This window comes from Octopus bimaculoides, chromosome 3 (genome assembly GCF_046866305.1).
Source record: "Octopus bimaculoides isolate indiv1 chromosome 3, ASM4686630v1, whole genome shotgun sequence".
Lineage (NCBI taxonomy): Eukaryota > Metazoa > Mollusca > Cephalopoda > Octopoda > Octopodidae > Octopus > Octopus bimaculoides.
Genome location: NC_142930.1, coordinates 158,281,789 through 158,294,288, shown reverse-complemented (window position 1 = coordinate 158,294,288; position 12,500 = coordinate 158,281,789). Strand labels below are relative to the sequence as shown.

General features: G+C 37.7%; 1 protein-coding gene across 2 annotated transcripts in view; it reads right to left on the bottom strand.

Annotated features, from left to right (window-relative positions):
• Nucleotides 1-8,337: 8,337 nt before the first annotated feature.
• LOC106877488 (uncharacterized) overlaps nt 8,338-12,500 on the bottom strand; it is a 38,467-nt gene continuing 34,304 nt past the window's right edge. For both annotated transcript variants that reach the window (XM_052966017.2, XM_052966016.2), the window contains one exon: nt 8,338-8,892. In XM_052966017.2, the coding sequence (XP_052821977.1) occupies nt 8,782-8,892 (111 nt within the window). In that variant the 3' untranslated portion in view covers nt 8,338-8,781. The remainder of the gene's footprint in view (nt 8,893-12,500) is intronic.

The following is a 12,500-nucleotide window of genomic DNA, read 5'->3' as shown; positions in this document are numbered from 1 at the left end:
TTACTATCACTATTTTAATATCTTTTATTCTCAGTTACAATGTTCTTTTGCTCTATATGTACATTACTCGTGTATGGAAGGCAGCAGGGAGCTGCATTTTGTTGGCTGATATATTAAATAAAGAAATGTAATCTTCACATAATTTAACATCTTTCATTTTGAGTTGGGGTTATGAGTGAGTGAGTGAGTGTGACTTGACATTTGGTGCTTTTTGTTTACATTGTTTTAAGCTAAAATCATTGTATGAAAACCTGGTAGGTATGTATGTATGACCTTGCCAATGTTGGTGCCAGACTGTAAAGTGGTTGGCATTAGGAAGAACATCCAGTGTTAACAATTCTCCCAACTCTCATACACACACACACACACACACACACACAAGGGGGTGTTGAAAAGCTCCTGGCTTTAAGGGCATTGCAAAAGACCTGGCTGGAGGCTCAACTTTCCAAGTTCTTTCACAGGCCTTGAGAGAGGAATATGCTGAATAAAGGGGCACTCCTATATCTAGGAGCACCAATGGACACACTTAGGAACTAACTTACATACTCTTTTACTTGTTTCAGTCATTTGACTGCGGCCATGCTGGAGCACCGCCTTTAGTCAAGCAAATCGACCCCAGAACTTATTCTTTGTAAGCCTAGTACTTATTCTATCGGTCTCTTTTTGCTGAACCGCTAAGTTACGAGGACGTAAACACACCAGCATCGGTTATCAAGTGATGGTGGGGGGACAAACATACACACACATACATATATATATATATATATATATATATATATATATATATATATATATATATACGATGGGCTTCTTTCAGTTTCCGTCTACCAAATCCACTCACAAGGCTTTGGTCGGCCCGAGGCTATAGTAGAAGACACTTGCCCAAGGTGTCACACAGTGGGACTGAACCCGGAATCATGTGGTTGGTAAGCAAGCTATTTACCACACAGCCACTCCTGCGCCTGTTAACTGTTTGGATTTAGGCACTTGTATGTGCAAGCCCAACAAAGTTCACCACTATTAACCCTGCCATCAAACTTCATTGTTAAAGAACCTTGTTAGAAAAGAGAGCAAAAGGATCTTGGATTCTTTAGCAAGAAAAATTTCTATCCGGTGGCCACCTAATACAAAATATCCTTACAATAAGCAGATTTCAAAACAAGATCCCTAACATCCGACCTAAGTCCATCAACAAGAAAATAGCTCTGTAAAGTTGTTTGGTTTACACGGTTTTTCTATAACTGTTAAGTACAGAATAGGCAAGACCTTGTTTACGCTAAGTAATTTCCTCTCATACATTGGTATAGGAAGGTATTTAACAGACACACGCTTAAGATTTCTTTCAGTTGCACAACCCAACATGAAGTATATCCTTTTATACAAGCGTTCCTATAGCACAGGCTGGTTGCTCAGAGATTAATATCACATGCTTGCTCAATGATCACTGCAAGTGCATGAGGTGAGGCCTGGATCTGAGCAATGCATCCAGCTTAAAGTACTTCATCAGCGTTCTAGAAAGTCATGCACAATCACACTTCTTAATTCAGGAATAACAAAGAATGAAATGTTGAAATCTTGGCCAGGAGTGGCTGTGTGGTAAGTAGCTTGCTTACCAACCACATGGTTCCGGGTTCAGTTCCACTGCGTGGCATTTTGGGCAAGTGTCTTCTACTTTACCCTCGGGCTGACCAAAGCCTTGTGAGTGGATTTGGTAGATGGAAACTGAAAGAAGCCCGTCGTATATATGTGTGTGTGTTTCTCTGTGTTTGTCCCCCTAGCATTGCTTGACAACCGATGCTGGTGTGTTTATGTCCCCGTCACTTAGCGGTTCGGCTGTGTGATAAGTAGCTTGCTTACGAACCACATGGTTCCGGGTTCAGTCCCACTGCGTGGCATCTTGGGCAAATGTCTTCTACTATAGCCTCGGGCCGACCAAAGCCTTGCGAGTGGATTTGGTAGATTGAAACTGAAAGAAGCCTGTCGTATATATATGTATGTGTGTTTCTCTGTGTTTGTCCACCTAGCATTACTTGACAACCGATGCTAGTGTGTCTATGTTCCCGTCACTTAGCGGTTCGGCAAAAGAGACCGATAGAATAAGTACTAGGCTTACAAAGAATAAGTCCCAGGGTCGATTTGCTCGACTAAAGGCAGTGCTCCAGCATGGCTGCAGTCAAATGACTGAAACAAGTAAAAGAGTAAGTACTTGTGGCTTTTGAAAAAAAAAAAGCCACAAAAGACTGTATTTAGCAGAGAAGAGATTAACACTAAAAAAAATTCCTTTACATCCAGATTATATCTAAAAGCCAAATTGCAGACTTTGCATCTTACTTGTATGAAGGACGTACAGCCTCTGATACTGGTCTGTATAATTGTTGCCCCCTATTCTTCCCTTTATCCCCATTGCTTCTTGCAGTCTTCCCTTGATGCACCCATTCATTTCTTTACACCTTTCCTCTATATTTTTTTCTTTTCTCCTCCTTTCTTTCTGTCTTTCTACCCTCTATTCTTTCTGCTTGCTTGGTGAGATCAACAAAGGTGATGTAAAGTCCTTTGTTCTGCTCTCTGCATTTCTCTTGGAACTGTCTGAAAACAATGATCATGTCAGTAGTGGTCCTGTTTGCTCAGAAGTCACATTGGAATTTTGGGAGATTTTCTACTGCAATGCCGAGGAGTTCTCTGGCAAGGATTTTGCATGCAATGTAGAGGCAAGATAACATCCTCTGTAGTTGGAGCAGTCAGACTTTTCCTCCTTATTTTTGTACAAAGTGATGAAGACAGCATTGCAGAAATCTTGTGGTACTTTGCTCCACTCCCAACAATAGATGAAAAAAAAAAAAAAAGACTACTAATAAAGCAAGAGTACAATTAAATAAAAAAAAAAGTAAAGTGAAGGCATGAAGTGTAACCTCTTCCAGATATGTGGCCACTACATGATATCACATCTTGGAGGTTATGCTTTTGCAATCCGATAACAAGAGACAGTTGCAAAATATCTCATGAACAAACAAGACAAGACAACAATACCCTTAAAATCCCAAAATGCAACCACAAGTGCTAATTATTTCACTCTTCTGCAGAGAAATAACAATCAGAAGCTATCCAAAAATGTCATTGAGATACTACTTCCTACTGAGACATGATGTTATTGCTATAATATACAATAGTATCTAGAAAACACTGCCCTGGTATAAATAAATGCAAACCTCTAAGGAACACATACATATCAGCACAAGGAATATCGGTAGAACTTTCTCATCAATGCTTCTATGAAGAGCAAAAATAACAGACCTAACATAGTTATTTGGGATGGAAAATGTGGTCATAGAAGTTAGTTGCACTGCAGATATGAGTATTTCTTTCAAAATCAGCAAAGAGAATATCCATGGACAACTGCTTCGAAACCTGCAATTACTCTGCTTTTATAATAATAATAATCATTGGTGCATTTGATTTTGTTGGTAAATGTCAAATTGACAAACATGTGGACATGTTTGGATTATTAAGCAAAGGAAGAGACTGACTAACATGAATTTTACAGATACAATCTGTGAAGCAGAACTAAAAATATGCAAACTTTTCTTGGAGTTTGATGTATAACAATTATTGTTGTTGACATCCAAACTCCAATTATGGAGCTGTTGTTTCATTTTTAGAAAGCAAATTGTTCCATTAAGAAAGAGCACTAAAAAAATACAAAGAAAACGATATATATACAGTGGATTATTTGGTATCGAACATCTGTGATAGCAAAATTCACGATAATAAACATTTTTGCTTTTCTATCTGAAATAGAAACAGTCCATTTCATATACACGTACATACATATTTCACTTTCTCCTCTCTTTCACTTTAAAACGAAAGTATATAAATAAAGTTTTTTTTACAGAAATTAACAACCCAGATGACAGCTCTTCAAGTCAAAACGAAAGCTAGCCATAAAATATTATCGATAGCTTCTTCACGATCTGCTGGAGTGTTTTCTTTGTGAAATATTTACTCACCATGCAGTTAGAGAGAAGAAATTATTGTAATTATACATTACTCATTTTGCCCCATTTTAGACATTTTTTTGAAACGTGAAAATGATCTAATTAGACAGTAGTGTGGGGAAAAATTGACTTGGAATCCAACAGAGAAAAGAATATTGATTCTTAAACACCAAAAATTATCCAAATATTTTGGTAGCAAACTCAATTACAATCGAGTCAAAGCCGAGAAAAAATTACTTGAAAAAAAAAAAAGGACCTGCCACCTGACTATGTTTCGTACTCTCTCAACTTCAACAACTATACTGACAAAATTTTACTCTGAAAGACTGAAAGAGGATGCAATACTTGCAATGTAATTATTTCAAACAGGAATGGGAAAAAAAACAAAAAGCAGGGAGAAATTAGAAGTTACTAATTTTGCCCCATTATATAATCCGCACTATTTTGAAAATCAAGAATTTTAGAAAAGGAAAACAGCTAAAAACATGGCCAAAGATACTTACAGGCTTCAGTAATACTTTGCACACCGACGGAGTAGGAAAATCTCTGAGGAGTGTGGAATTAAGAAACACAATTCACTGGTGAATCATTGAGCGAAGTATTTGTGAAAAAGCTGTCTCATTTATGAGCAGTTTGCTCCTCGAATAAGTGCAGATAATGAGGTATAACTTGTTGAATTTAAAACTGACAAGGTATAGATTCATTTAAGTAACTTTCGAAGATTTAGAGTGTTACAAAACATGAAGAATCTAACAATTCAAAATCACAGCCTAAAATGGTCGAAGTGAGTTTTGTGAACAGGTTCAGATATGCGCTGAAGGGAGGTCACTCTGTATAAACTATTCGTACGCAAGGGACGTCACTCTATAAATGGTCCAATCACACACACATGCCAATACAGCTGAGTGGAAATGTGTGTGTGTGTGTACGCGTGCGTATGTGAGGATAATGGGCACTGAATAAATGACAGGAAGAAAATTTGAGAAATGGACTTTTATTTTCGTCGTTACAATGTAAAATACAATTTATTCGAGTTGTAGTACAATGATTATCCACAGTACTGATATCCATTTCGTTGGTAGTTATATTCATCTTTTGTTGACTGCAAGAAGACTGGTGGAAAAAGAAGAGAGAGAGAGAAAGAGTAAGAGAGTCTAGACAAATAGAGACAATAAAAGCTGTATAGCTCCTCAAATAAGGCGCTTCTTCCATTTCCACTCAGCCGTATTGACAGGCGTGTGATCTGCCAATTTATAGAGTGATGTCCCTTGCGTACGACTAGTTTGTACAGAGTGACTTCCCTTCAGTGCATATCTGAACCAGCTTATGTTTTTACTTTTTTACTTGTTTCAGTCATTTTGACTGCGGCCATGCTGGTGCACCGCCTTTAGTCGAGAAAATCTACCCCAGGACTTATTCTTTGGAAGCCTAGTACTTATTCTATTGGTCTCTTTTGCCGAACCGCTAAGTGACGGGGACATAAACACACCAGCATCGGTTGTGAAGCGATGGTGGGGGGACAAACACAGACACACAAACACACATACATCGTTTAACGTCCGCTTTCCATGCTAGTATGGGTTGGACATATATATATATATATATACGACAGGCCTCTTTCAGTTTCCGTCTACCAAATCCACTCGCAAAGCTTTGGTCGGCCCGAGGCTATAGTAGAAGACACTTGCCCAAGGTGCCACGCAGTGGGACTGAACCTGGAACCATGTAGTTGGTAGAAAACTTGATGTAGGTCATAGAACAATGAAAACTAATGAGTTAATCACTCTCGAATTGTATTTAGCCCAGGAATGTTAACTTAAACAAGAGAACTTAAATAAGTGTGACTGTTGACTCTCATAAATTTTTGAGTCGAAATGCCGAGAACAAAAAGAAAGGAACTTGTAGAAAATGTAGATTCGATTTCAAATCCTTCAATGTGGTGCTCCAGCATGGCTAAATCCATTGGCTGAAACAAGTAAAAGATAAAAGATAAAGTTACATTCATAAATGAGAGATAATAAAGTATCTGAAACTAGCACTACATTAATCATCATCATCATCATCATCGTTTAACGTCTGCTTTCTATGCTAGCATGGGTTGGACGATTTGACTGAGGACTGGTGAACCAGATGGCTACACCAGGTTCCAATCTGATCTGGCAGAGTTTCTACATCTGGATGCTCTTTCTAACGCCAACCACTCCGAGAGTGTAGTGGGTGCTTTTACGTGCCACCAGCACGAGGGCCAGTCAAGAGGTACTGGCAATGGCCACGCTCAAAATGGTGTATTTTACGTGCCACCTGCACAGGAGCCAGTCCAGCAGCACTGGCAACGATCTCGCTTGAATGACTTTTCACGTGCCACCGGCACAAGTGCCAAGAAAACAAAAAGTCAATGGCCATAGGCCATGTCCCTCCCTACTTGGGACCACTCAGACATGTTGCGTAGTGAGGCTTATGGCAAAGATTGCAAATGGCAGCATGTAACAAACTAGAAAAAATGTAAAGAGAAAAACATGCTGACCAAAAAAGCTGGGAGGGTCAAACAGACACAAGAATCCCCTTCCAACAATGACACACCAAAACCATTCCCAACAATTCCAATACTAACAACACCATCATCACAGACACAATCAGCATTACAAACACCAGCAAATTCCATTATTCCTGCAAACCAAATGCAACAACTGCAAAGAAACATTATGGACTTCACTTCCATAAATATGAACAGTAAAGAACTAATGGAACACAGGCATCAGTCAGAATGGTTTCATCTCGTCAACAAAAAAAACAAACAAACCAGCACACGTAAAAATCACAAGGTGGCCAGTTTTTGACCCTTTTCCAGAGGGTGGAGTGCTTCAACGCACAGCAATGTCTGCTCAGTGCCTAGAGTAATGACCGTCTGTCAAAACTGTTTCAGAACATGTGCTTGATCTGTCAATCTCATCTCTTCTATATGCATTGGATCTCAAGTCATTATTGCTGCAGAAACGGGGGTGTTTGATGGCAGATGGACCACCTACTCAGCAAATCTAAACTAGAGCAAGGCACAACAATTAGGTGGTAATGTATAACAGAGGTAATATATGGGTTTACCAACTCTACCCCCACCTTTTATAATAGCTTCCTCTCAACCCATTTCTGAGTGAGATTAGCTATCTTGGTCATTACCTCATCCCAGTTCCTATCCACCTGAAAGTCTGAAGTGAACCAGACCCAAGAAACTTAACCAGGCCATCCTTCCAGTACCCTACAATGATGATTGACAACATGGATTTGCCATTTGTATGTTGTGCTGCACGCTCGCTGAGTTATCAAGGGTAATATTTGTTCCAATCTAAGTCTCATATTCTTTCAGCACGGTGCCACTTGATTCAATTTTTATGTGCCTTGCTCTAGTTTAGATCTGCTGAGCAGGTGGTCCATCTGCCATCAACATCCTTTATACTGAGGGTTCAGTATGTAATAACTGTTGATGCACAGACATGTGTGGAGGCTGTAGCATCAACCGTGATTCTTAGTAATATGTGTTTAGTAAAGGATGAATATTCATCTTTTATTCATTCTTTACTAGGCATATATTTTCACAGTCTGTCTCTTTGGTGGAACTGCAGTCTTGGCTCAAGTGAAGATCAAGACTGAATGCTGGTAGCTGTAATGCTGTCAGGCATTCGCATTCCTCTTGCAATTTTTGGAACTTCCATGTTAGCCTTCCCTAGAAAACTAGTGGTGGGAAGAGTGATGGTGTTCTTGGAGAATCTCTAGGCATCAATGAGAACTGACCAGCTGGTCTGTCCTTGAAGACTTTCAAATCTTTTCTGGCCAAATCTTACCTCAGAAGGCACAAAGTGTTAGCCCCACAACTGGTTTCTCATTACTAGTTTATATCATCATCATCATCATCATCATCGTTTAACGTCCGCTTTCCATGCTAGCATGGGTTGGACGATTTGACTGAGGACTGGTGAAACCGGATGGCAACACCAGGCTCCAGTCTGATTTGGCAGAGTTTCTACAGCTGGATGCCCTTCCTAACGCCAACCACTCAGAGAGTGTAGTGGGTGCTTTTACGTGTCACCCGCACGAAAACGGCCACGCTCGAAATGGTGTCTTTTATGTGCCACCCGCACAAGCCAGTCCAGGGGCACTGGCAACGATCTCGCTCGAAAATCCTACAGGAGCCAGTCAGGCGGTACTGGCAACGGCCACGCTCAAAATGGTGCATCTCATGTGCCACCCGCACAAGAACCAGTCCAGGGGCACTGGCAACGATCTTACTTGGCTTGCCGGGTCTTCTCACGCACAGCCCATGTAGAAAAGTATTAAAAAAACAACAAAAACGTTTTTCCTAGTGTTGTAATAAATTTTATTCATATCTACCTCAGTCAATTAAATGCAAGTTTTTTGATACTTTACACTTAATTTTTGTGATCTATTTCTATGAAAAAATTATATAGCGTTTTATCATTACATAGCCCATCATCATCATTATAATAACTATTAATTATTATTATTGTTTTTATTGCTGCTGGTGTAATAGAAGTAATATCTGTAACATTCATTAACAAATACTGAAGTGAGTGATGGGATAAATTAGCAAGTTATCACAAATATAGTTTTGTTATAGACAGGAAATAGATAATCAGTGAAACTGACTGAAACAGAAATTGTATCCTTTTGAGTCAAAAGGAATCATTCTATGCCACTCATTTGAAATTGTGTTGCAGTATTTTTAAAGTGAGAGTATACATACATATATATATATCTAGCTTTAGCTAAACCTTATCTACAACGCCACTGAATAGAAGCGATATTGGCGACCGTTGCTTGTTATAACAGACTTCTCATACAAAGCTCCTGCCGCTGGTCTTCCAATTGGTAATCTGTCTCCTTCCGTCTGTGGAGAAGAAAAAAAGAAAAAAGGAAAATCAAAATTACTGTGAGAAAATGTGCTGTTCATAATGAGTTGTTGATGTTTGAAAAACAAGAACATTATGTGAGACAAAACTAAAATATTATGTGCAAATCAATCATCTATACCATTCGAATTATCTAGGAATTAATCTGTGGACATCCTTCTAATACTATGGTGACAGGAGTGACTGACTGTTGATGGACTTAGGACATTGATGATGGAACAAGATATGTATTCCATCTATCATCAAGCAAGTTCAAGTTGTAGTTAATAGATGATGATAGTTTATCATTATACTGTGTAACAAAATTTTAATTTGTTTTATCTTTGGTCAGTAAATGTTATTTCGTATTTGCTTCTATCAAGAAATCAAAGGAAATAACTGCTATTCCCTTCAAACTTTGCTTTGAAATTGACTGACTTACTTTCCATTACATTTCCCATGGATTCACTGCTCAGTTGCTGAAGCAGAAATATCATTATAGCAAATATTCTGCTTAACACCACAGATTTGCTTGTCAGTTGCTTGATCTTAACCACTTGAGCATGTCTCTTAGTGGCTGACTAGTGGGGGAGCATCATAGCCATGTGTTAAGAAGGATGGCCAGGCATTGCTGTTAAACTGGATGAGGGATTAAACCTAATGATCAAGAAAAAGAATGGTCCCTTTGATAAGTATCCACACAACATGTCTAACAAATTCATTTTGTAGGTCCAAGGCTATGCTAGAAGATATTTGCTCAAAGTGTCACTTAACATTCAACCCGAGACTGCATAGTAGCAAAGTAAACATCTTAACCCCACAGCCATGCTTATTATAAAGTCTATCTCAAGCATGAACAGTATGAAAGAAAAATTGTGATTCTTATACAAATGAGTTGTCCGTTTACATTTTTTCTTTTATTTTTTTGTGATCTTTCACCTTAGAGACATCTGTATGGGATTGATAATGAAAGAAAATAAGGATGAGAATATACAAAAATAAACTTAGCTACCCTGGATAAGTTAAACAAATGAGTAAATGCTTGATTATAAAAGATTTTTGCATTCATATCTCAACAATATTCTTTTGTTAACTAATGAAGGTTGGATCATAGGAAATAAGACATTTCTTGTAGAAAAAAAGATACGTGAAAAAGTTATTGCAAATTAGTAAATGAAAATATAATTCAAAAGTTTACAGAAAAGAAGTTTATGAATTACCTTCACGTGTATATTTTTAATATGAAATGTTTTACTTTCTACAAAGCTATATTCTTAAGTTAACTAAATGACACTGTTGAGAAATGAGAGCAGAAACCTATAATAATGGCATTTGATGATAATCAACTTTTAAGCATTTACTTACTTAGGATAACTTACTTAGAATAACCAAGTTTATTTTTCATTCCCAACTTTATTTTCTTTCATTTTCAATCTTGCACTTATATGTTCCCAAGATGAATCACTCTTGTTTTTTTTTTGTCTATCAGTATTAAACAATGTAAAGTGTATTTTGAGTATTTTTCTAGAACACTTCAGTTTCTAGCATAAACACAAGGCCTCAGATTTCAAACCAGTACTCAACTGGTGCTTATTTTGTCAACACCAAAAAGATGAAAGTCAACCTCTGCATCATCTGAGTTTAGAATGTAATGGTTGAAATATCACAAGCCGTTTTGTGTGTCACTCTACTGATCATGACAATCCATTGCCATACATTTCAGCAGACAAGCAGCACAAAGTTTATCCAGTATCCCCCTGAAAACAAGTATTTTTACACTTAATTAGATAATATGGTATATCGCTTTTCTCTAAACTACCAAACTGCTAATTAGTCCCTGCAATTTCACTACTCTATTTTTAACTATTTATATTCAGAGCGCATCACAGTATCAATGATGGCACATGAACTCTCATCTCTCCCATGGAGCCTTTTTCAAACTAGTTAAACCACTCACTGTTTTCTTTATTTATTAACTCTATAAAATGTATGGAAATATTCAATTACATAACCACCTGAAACGAAAAATCACTAATACTTTGATGGTTGTCGAAATGTAAGAGATGTACAGTATTATGAGAGGGAATAAATTATGAGATGGAATAAATTATGAGAGGGAATAAATTATGAGAGGGAATAAATAAATCAGAGATGGTGCAGCGATTGACACTGCTGTTGATTACATCATTTTCAGTTTAGTTGTACTTACCACTCAAAAACGGATAGATAACAATGTTTGTAGCTATACGAATGAAGAAAATGTTTTCCAACACATCAAACCATGTGCCGAGTACTTTAAAGTAAATAGTAAATATCATGCTAGGTAATACGAGGCTTTGGAATTCAAGACCATGTAATACAACTCTTTTCAAAAATGCCTGACAATCCATTTTGCTTACATGAGATAGAGGAGAATTAGAGAAGAATGAATCGGTTGTTTATAACTATGTTCAAAAATAAGAATAATAAACAGATATAAATACTATTGGTATTGAACAAAAAATGTACAGGCAACTTCTTTTCTGGCAACAGCATTATCAGATATCACCCAGCATAAATTAGGGCAACACCAAAGAAATGATTTAACATACATCATTTGTAGTACAAAGTATACCATAAGTTGTTGGTACTCCATCGCTTACGACGTCGAGGGTTCCAGTTGATCCGATCAACGGAACAGCCTGCTCGTGAAATTAACGTGCAAGTGGCTGAGCACTCCACAAACACGTGTACCCTTAACGTAGTTCTCGGGGATATTCAGCGTGACACAGTGTGACAAGGCTGGCCCTTTGAATTACAGGCACAAGAGAAACAGGAAGTAAGAGTGAGAGAAAGTTGTGGTGGAAGAGTATAGCAGGGTTCGCCACCAACCCCTGCTGGAGCCTTGTGGAGCTTTAGGTGTTTTAGCTCAATAAACACTCACAATGCGCGGTCTGGGAATCAAAACCGCGATCCTATGACCGCAAGTTCGCTGCCCTAACCACTGGGCCATTGCGCCTCCACTATATCAAATATTATAAAAAATTTAGACTTTAATCAAGACAAAGTATAAGAGAACGAGGTAGAGAAAGGAATGAAATTGCTCAAAATAACAGATTTGGACAAAGTTTTAGCAAAACGTTATTTAGGAGTGTTATATGGAATATCATCAAATGCTGTAATGCAACCTATTTGCTGCAGGTTGATCTATGACAGTTCTAAAACAAAGGCCTCATGAAAGCACAGTATAAACAAATGAATGAAAACTGAAGGAAATTGAGAGGATAGTAATCTCTATGACAAATATGATAAATAAATGTATGTACATATATATATATATATATATATATATATACGTAAATATATACGTAAATATATAAAAACAAAAAGATAAAGAGAGCAAAGGTAAGGTTGAAGAATTTTATGGATAGAGTCTTACAGCTGTTTCTGGGAAGATCCAGTACTTCCCTTCATCGGAGACAGAAAAAATAAAGTAATCTATTATTATATCCATAGGCGGATATGTTTAGTATGAAGTGGTAAAGAGTGTATCCTCCGGGGTTTGGTTAAATCCAATACCCTCCTCAACCTTATATATATATGTATGTATATGTGTGTGTGTATATAT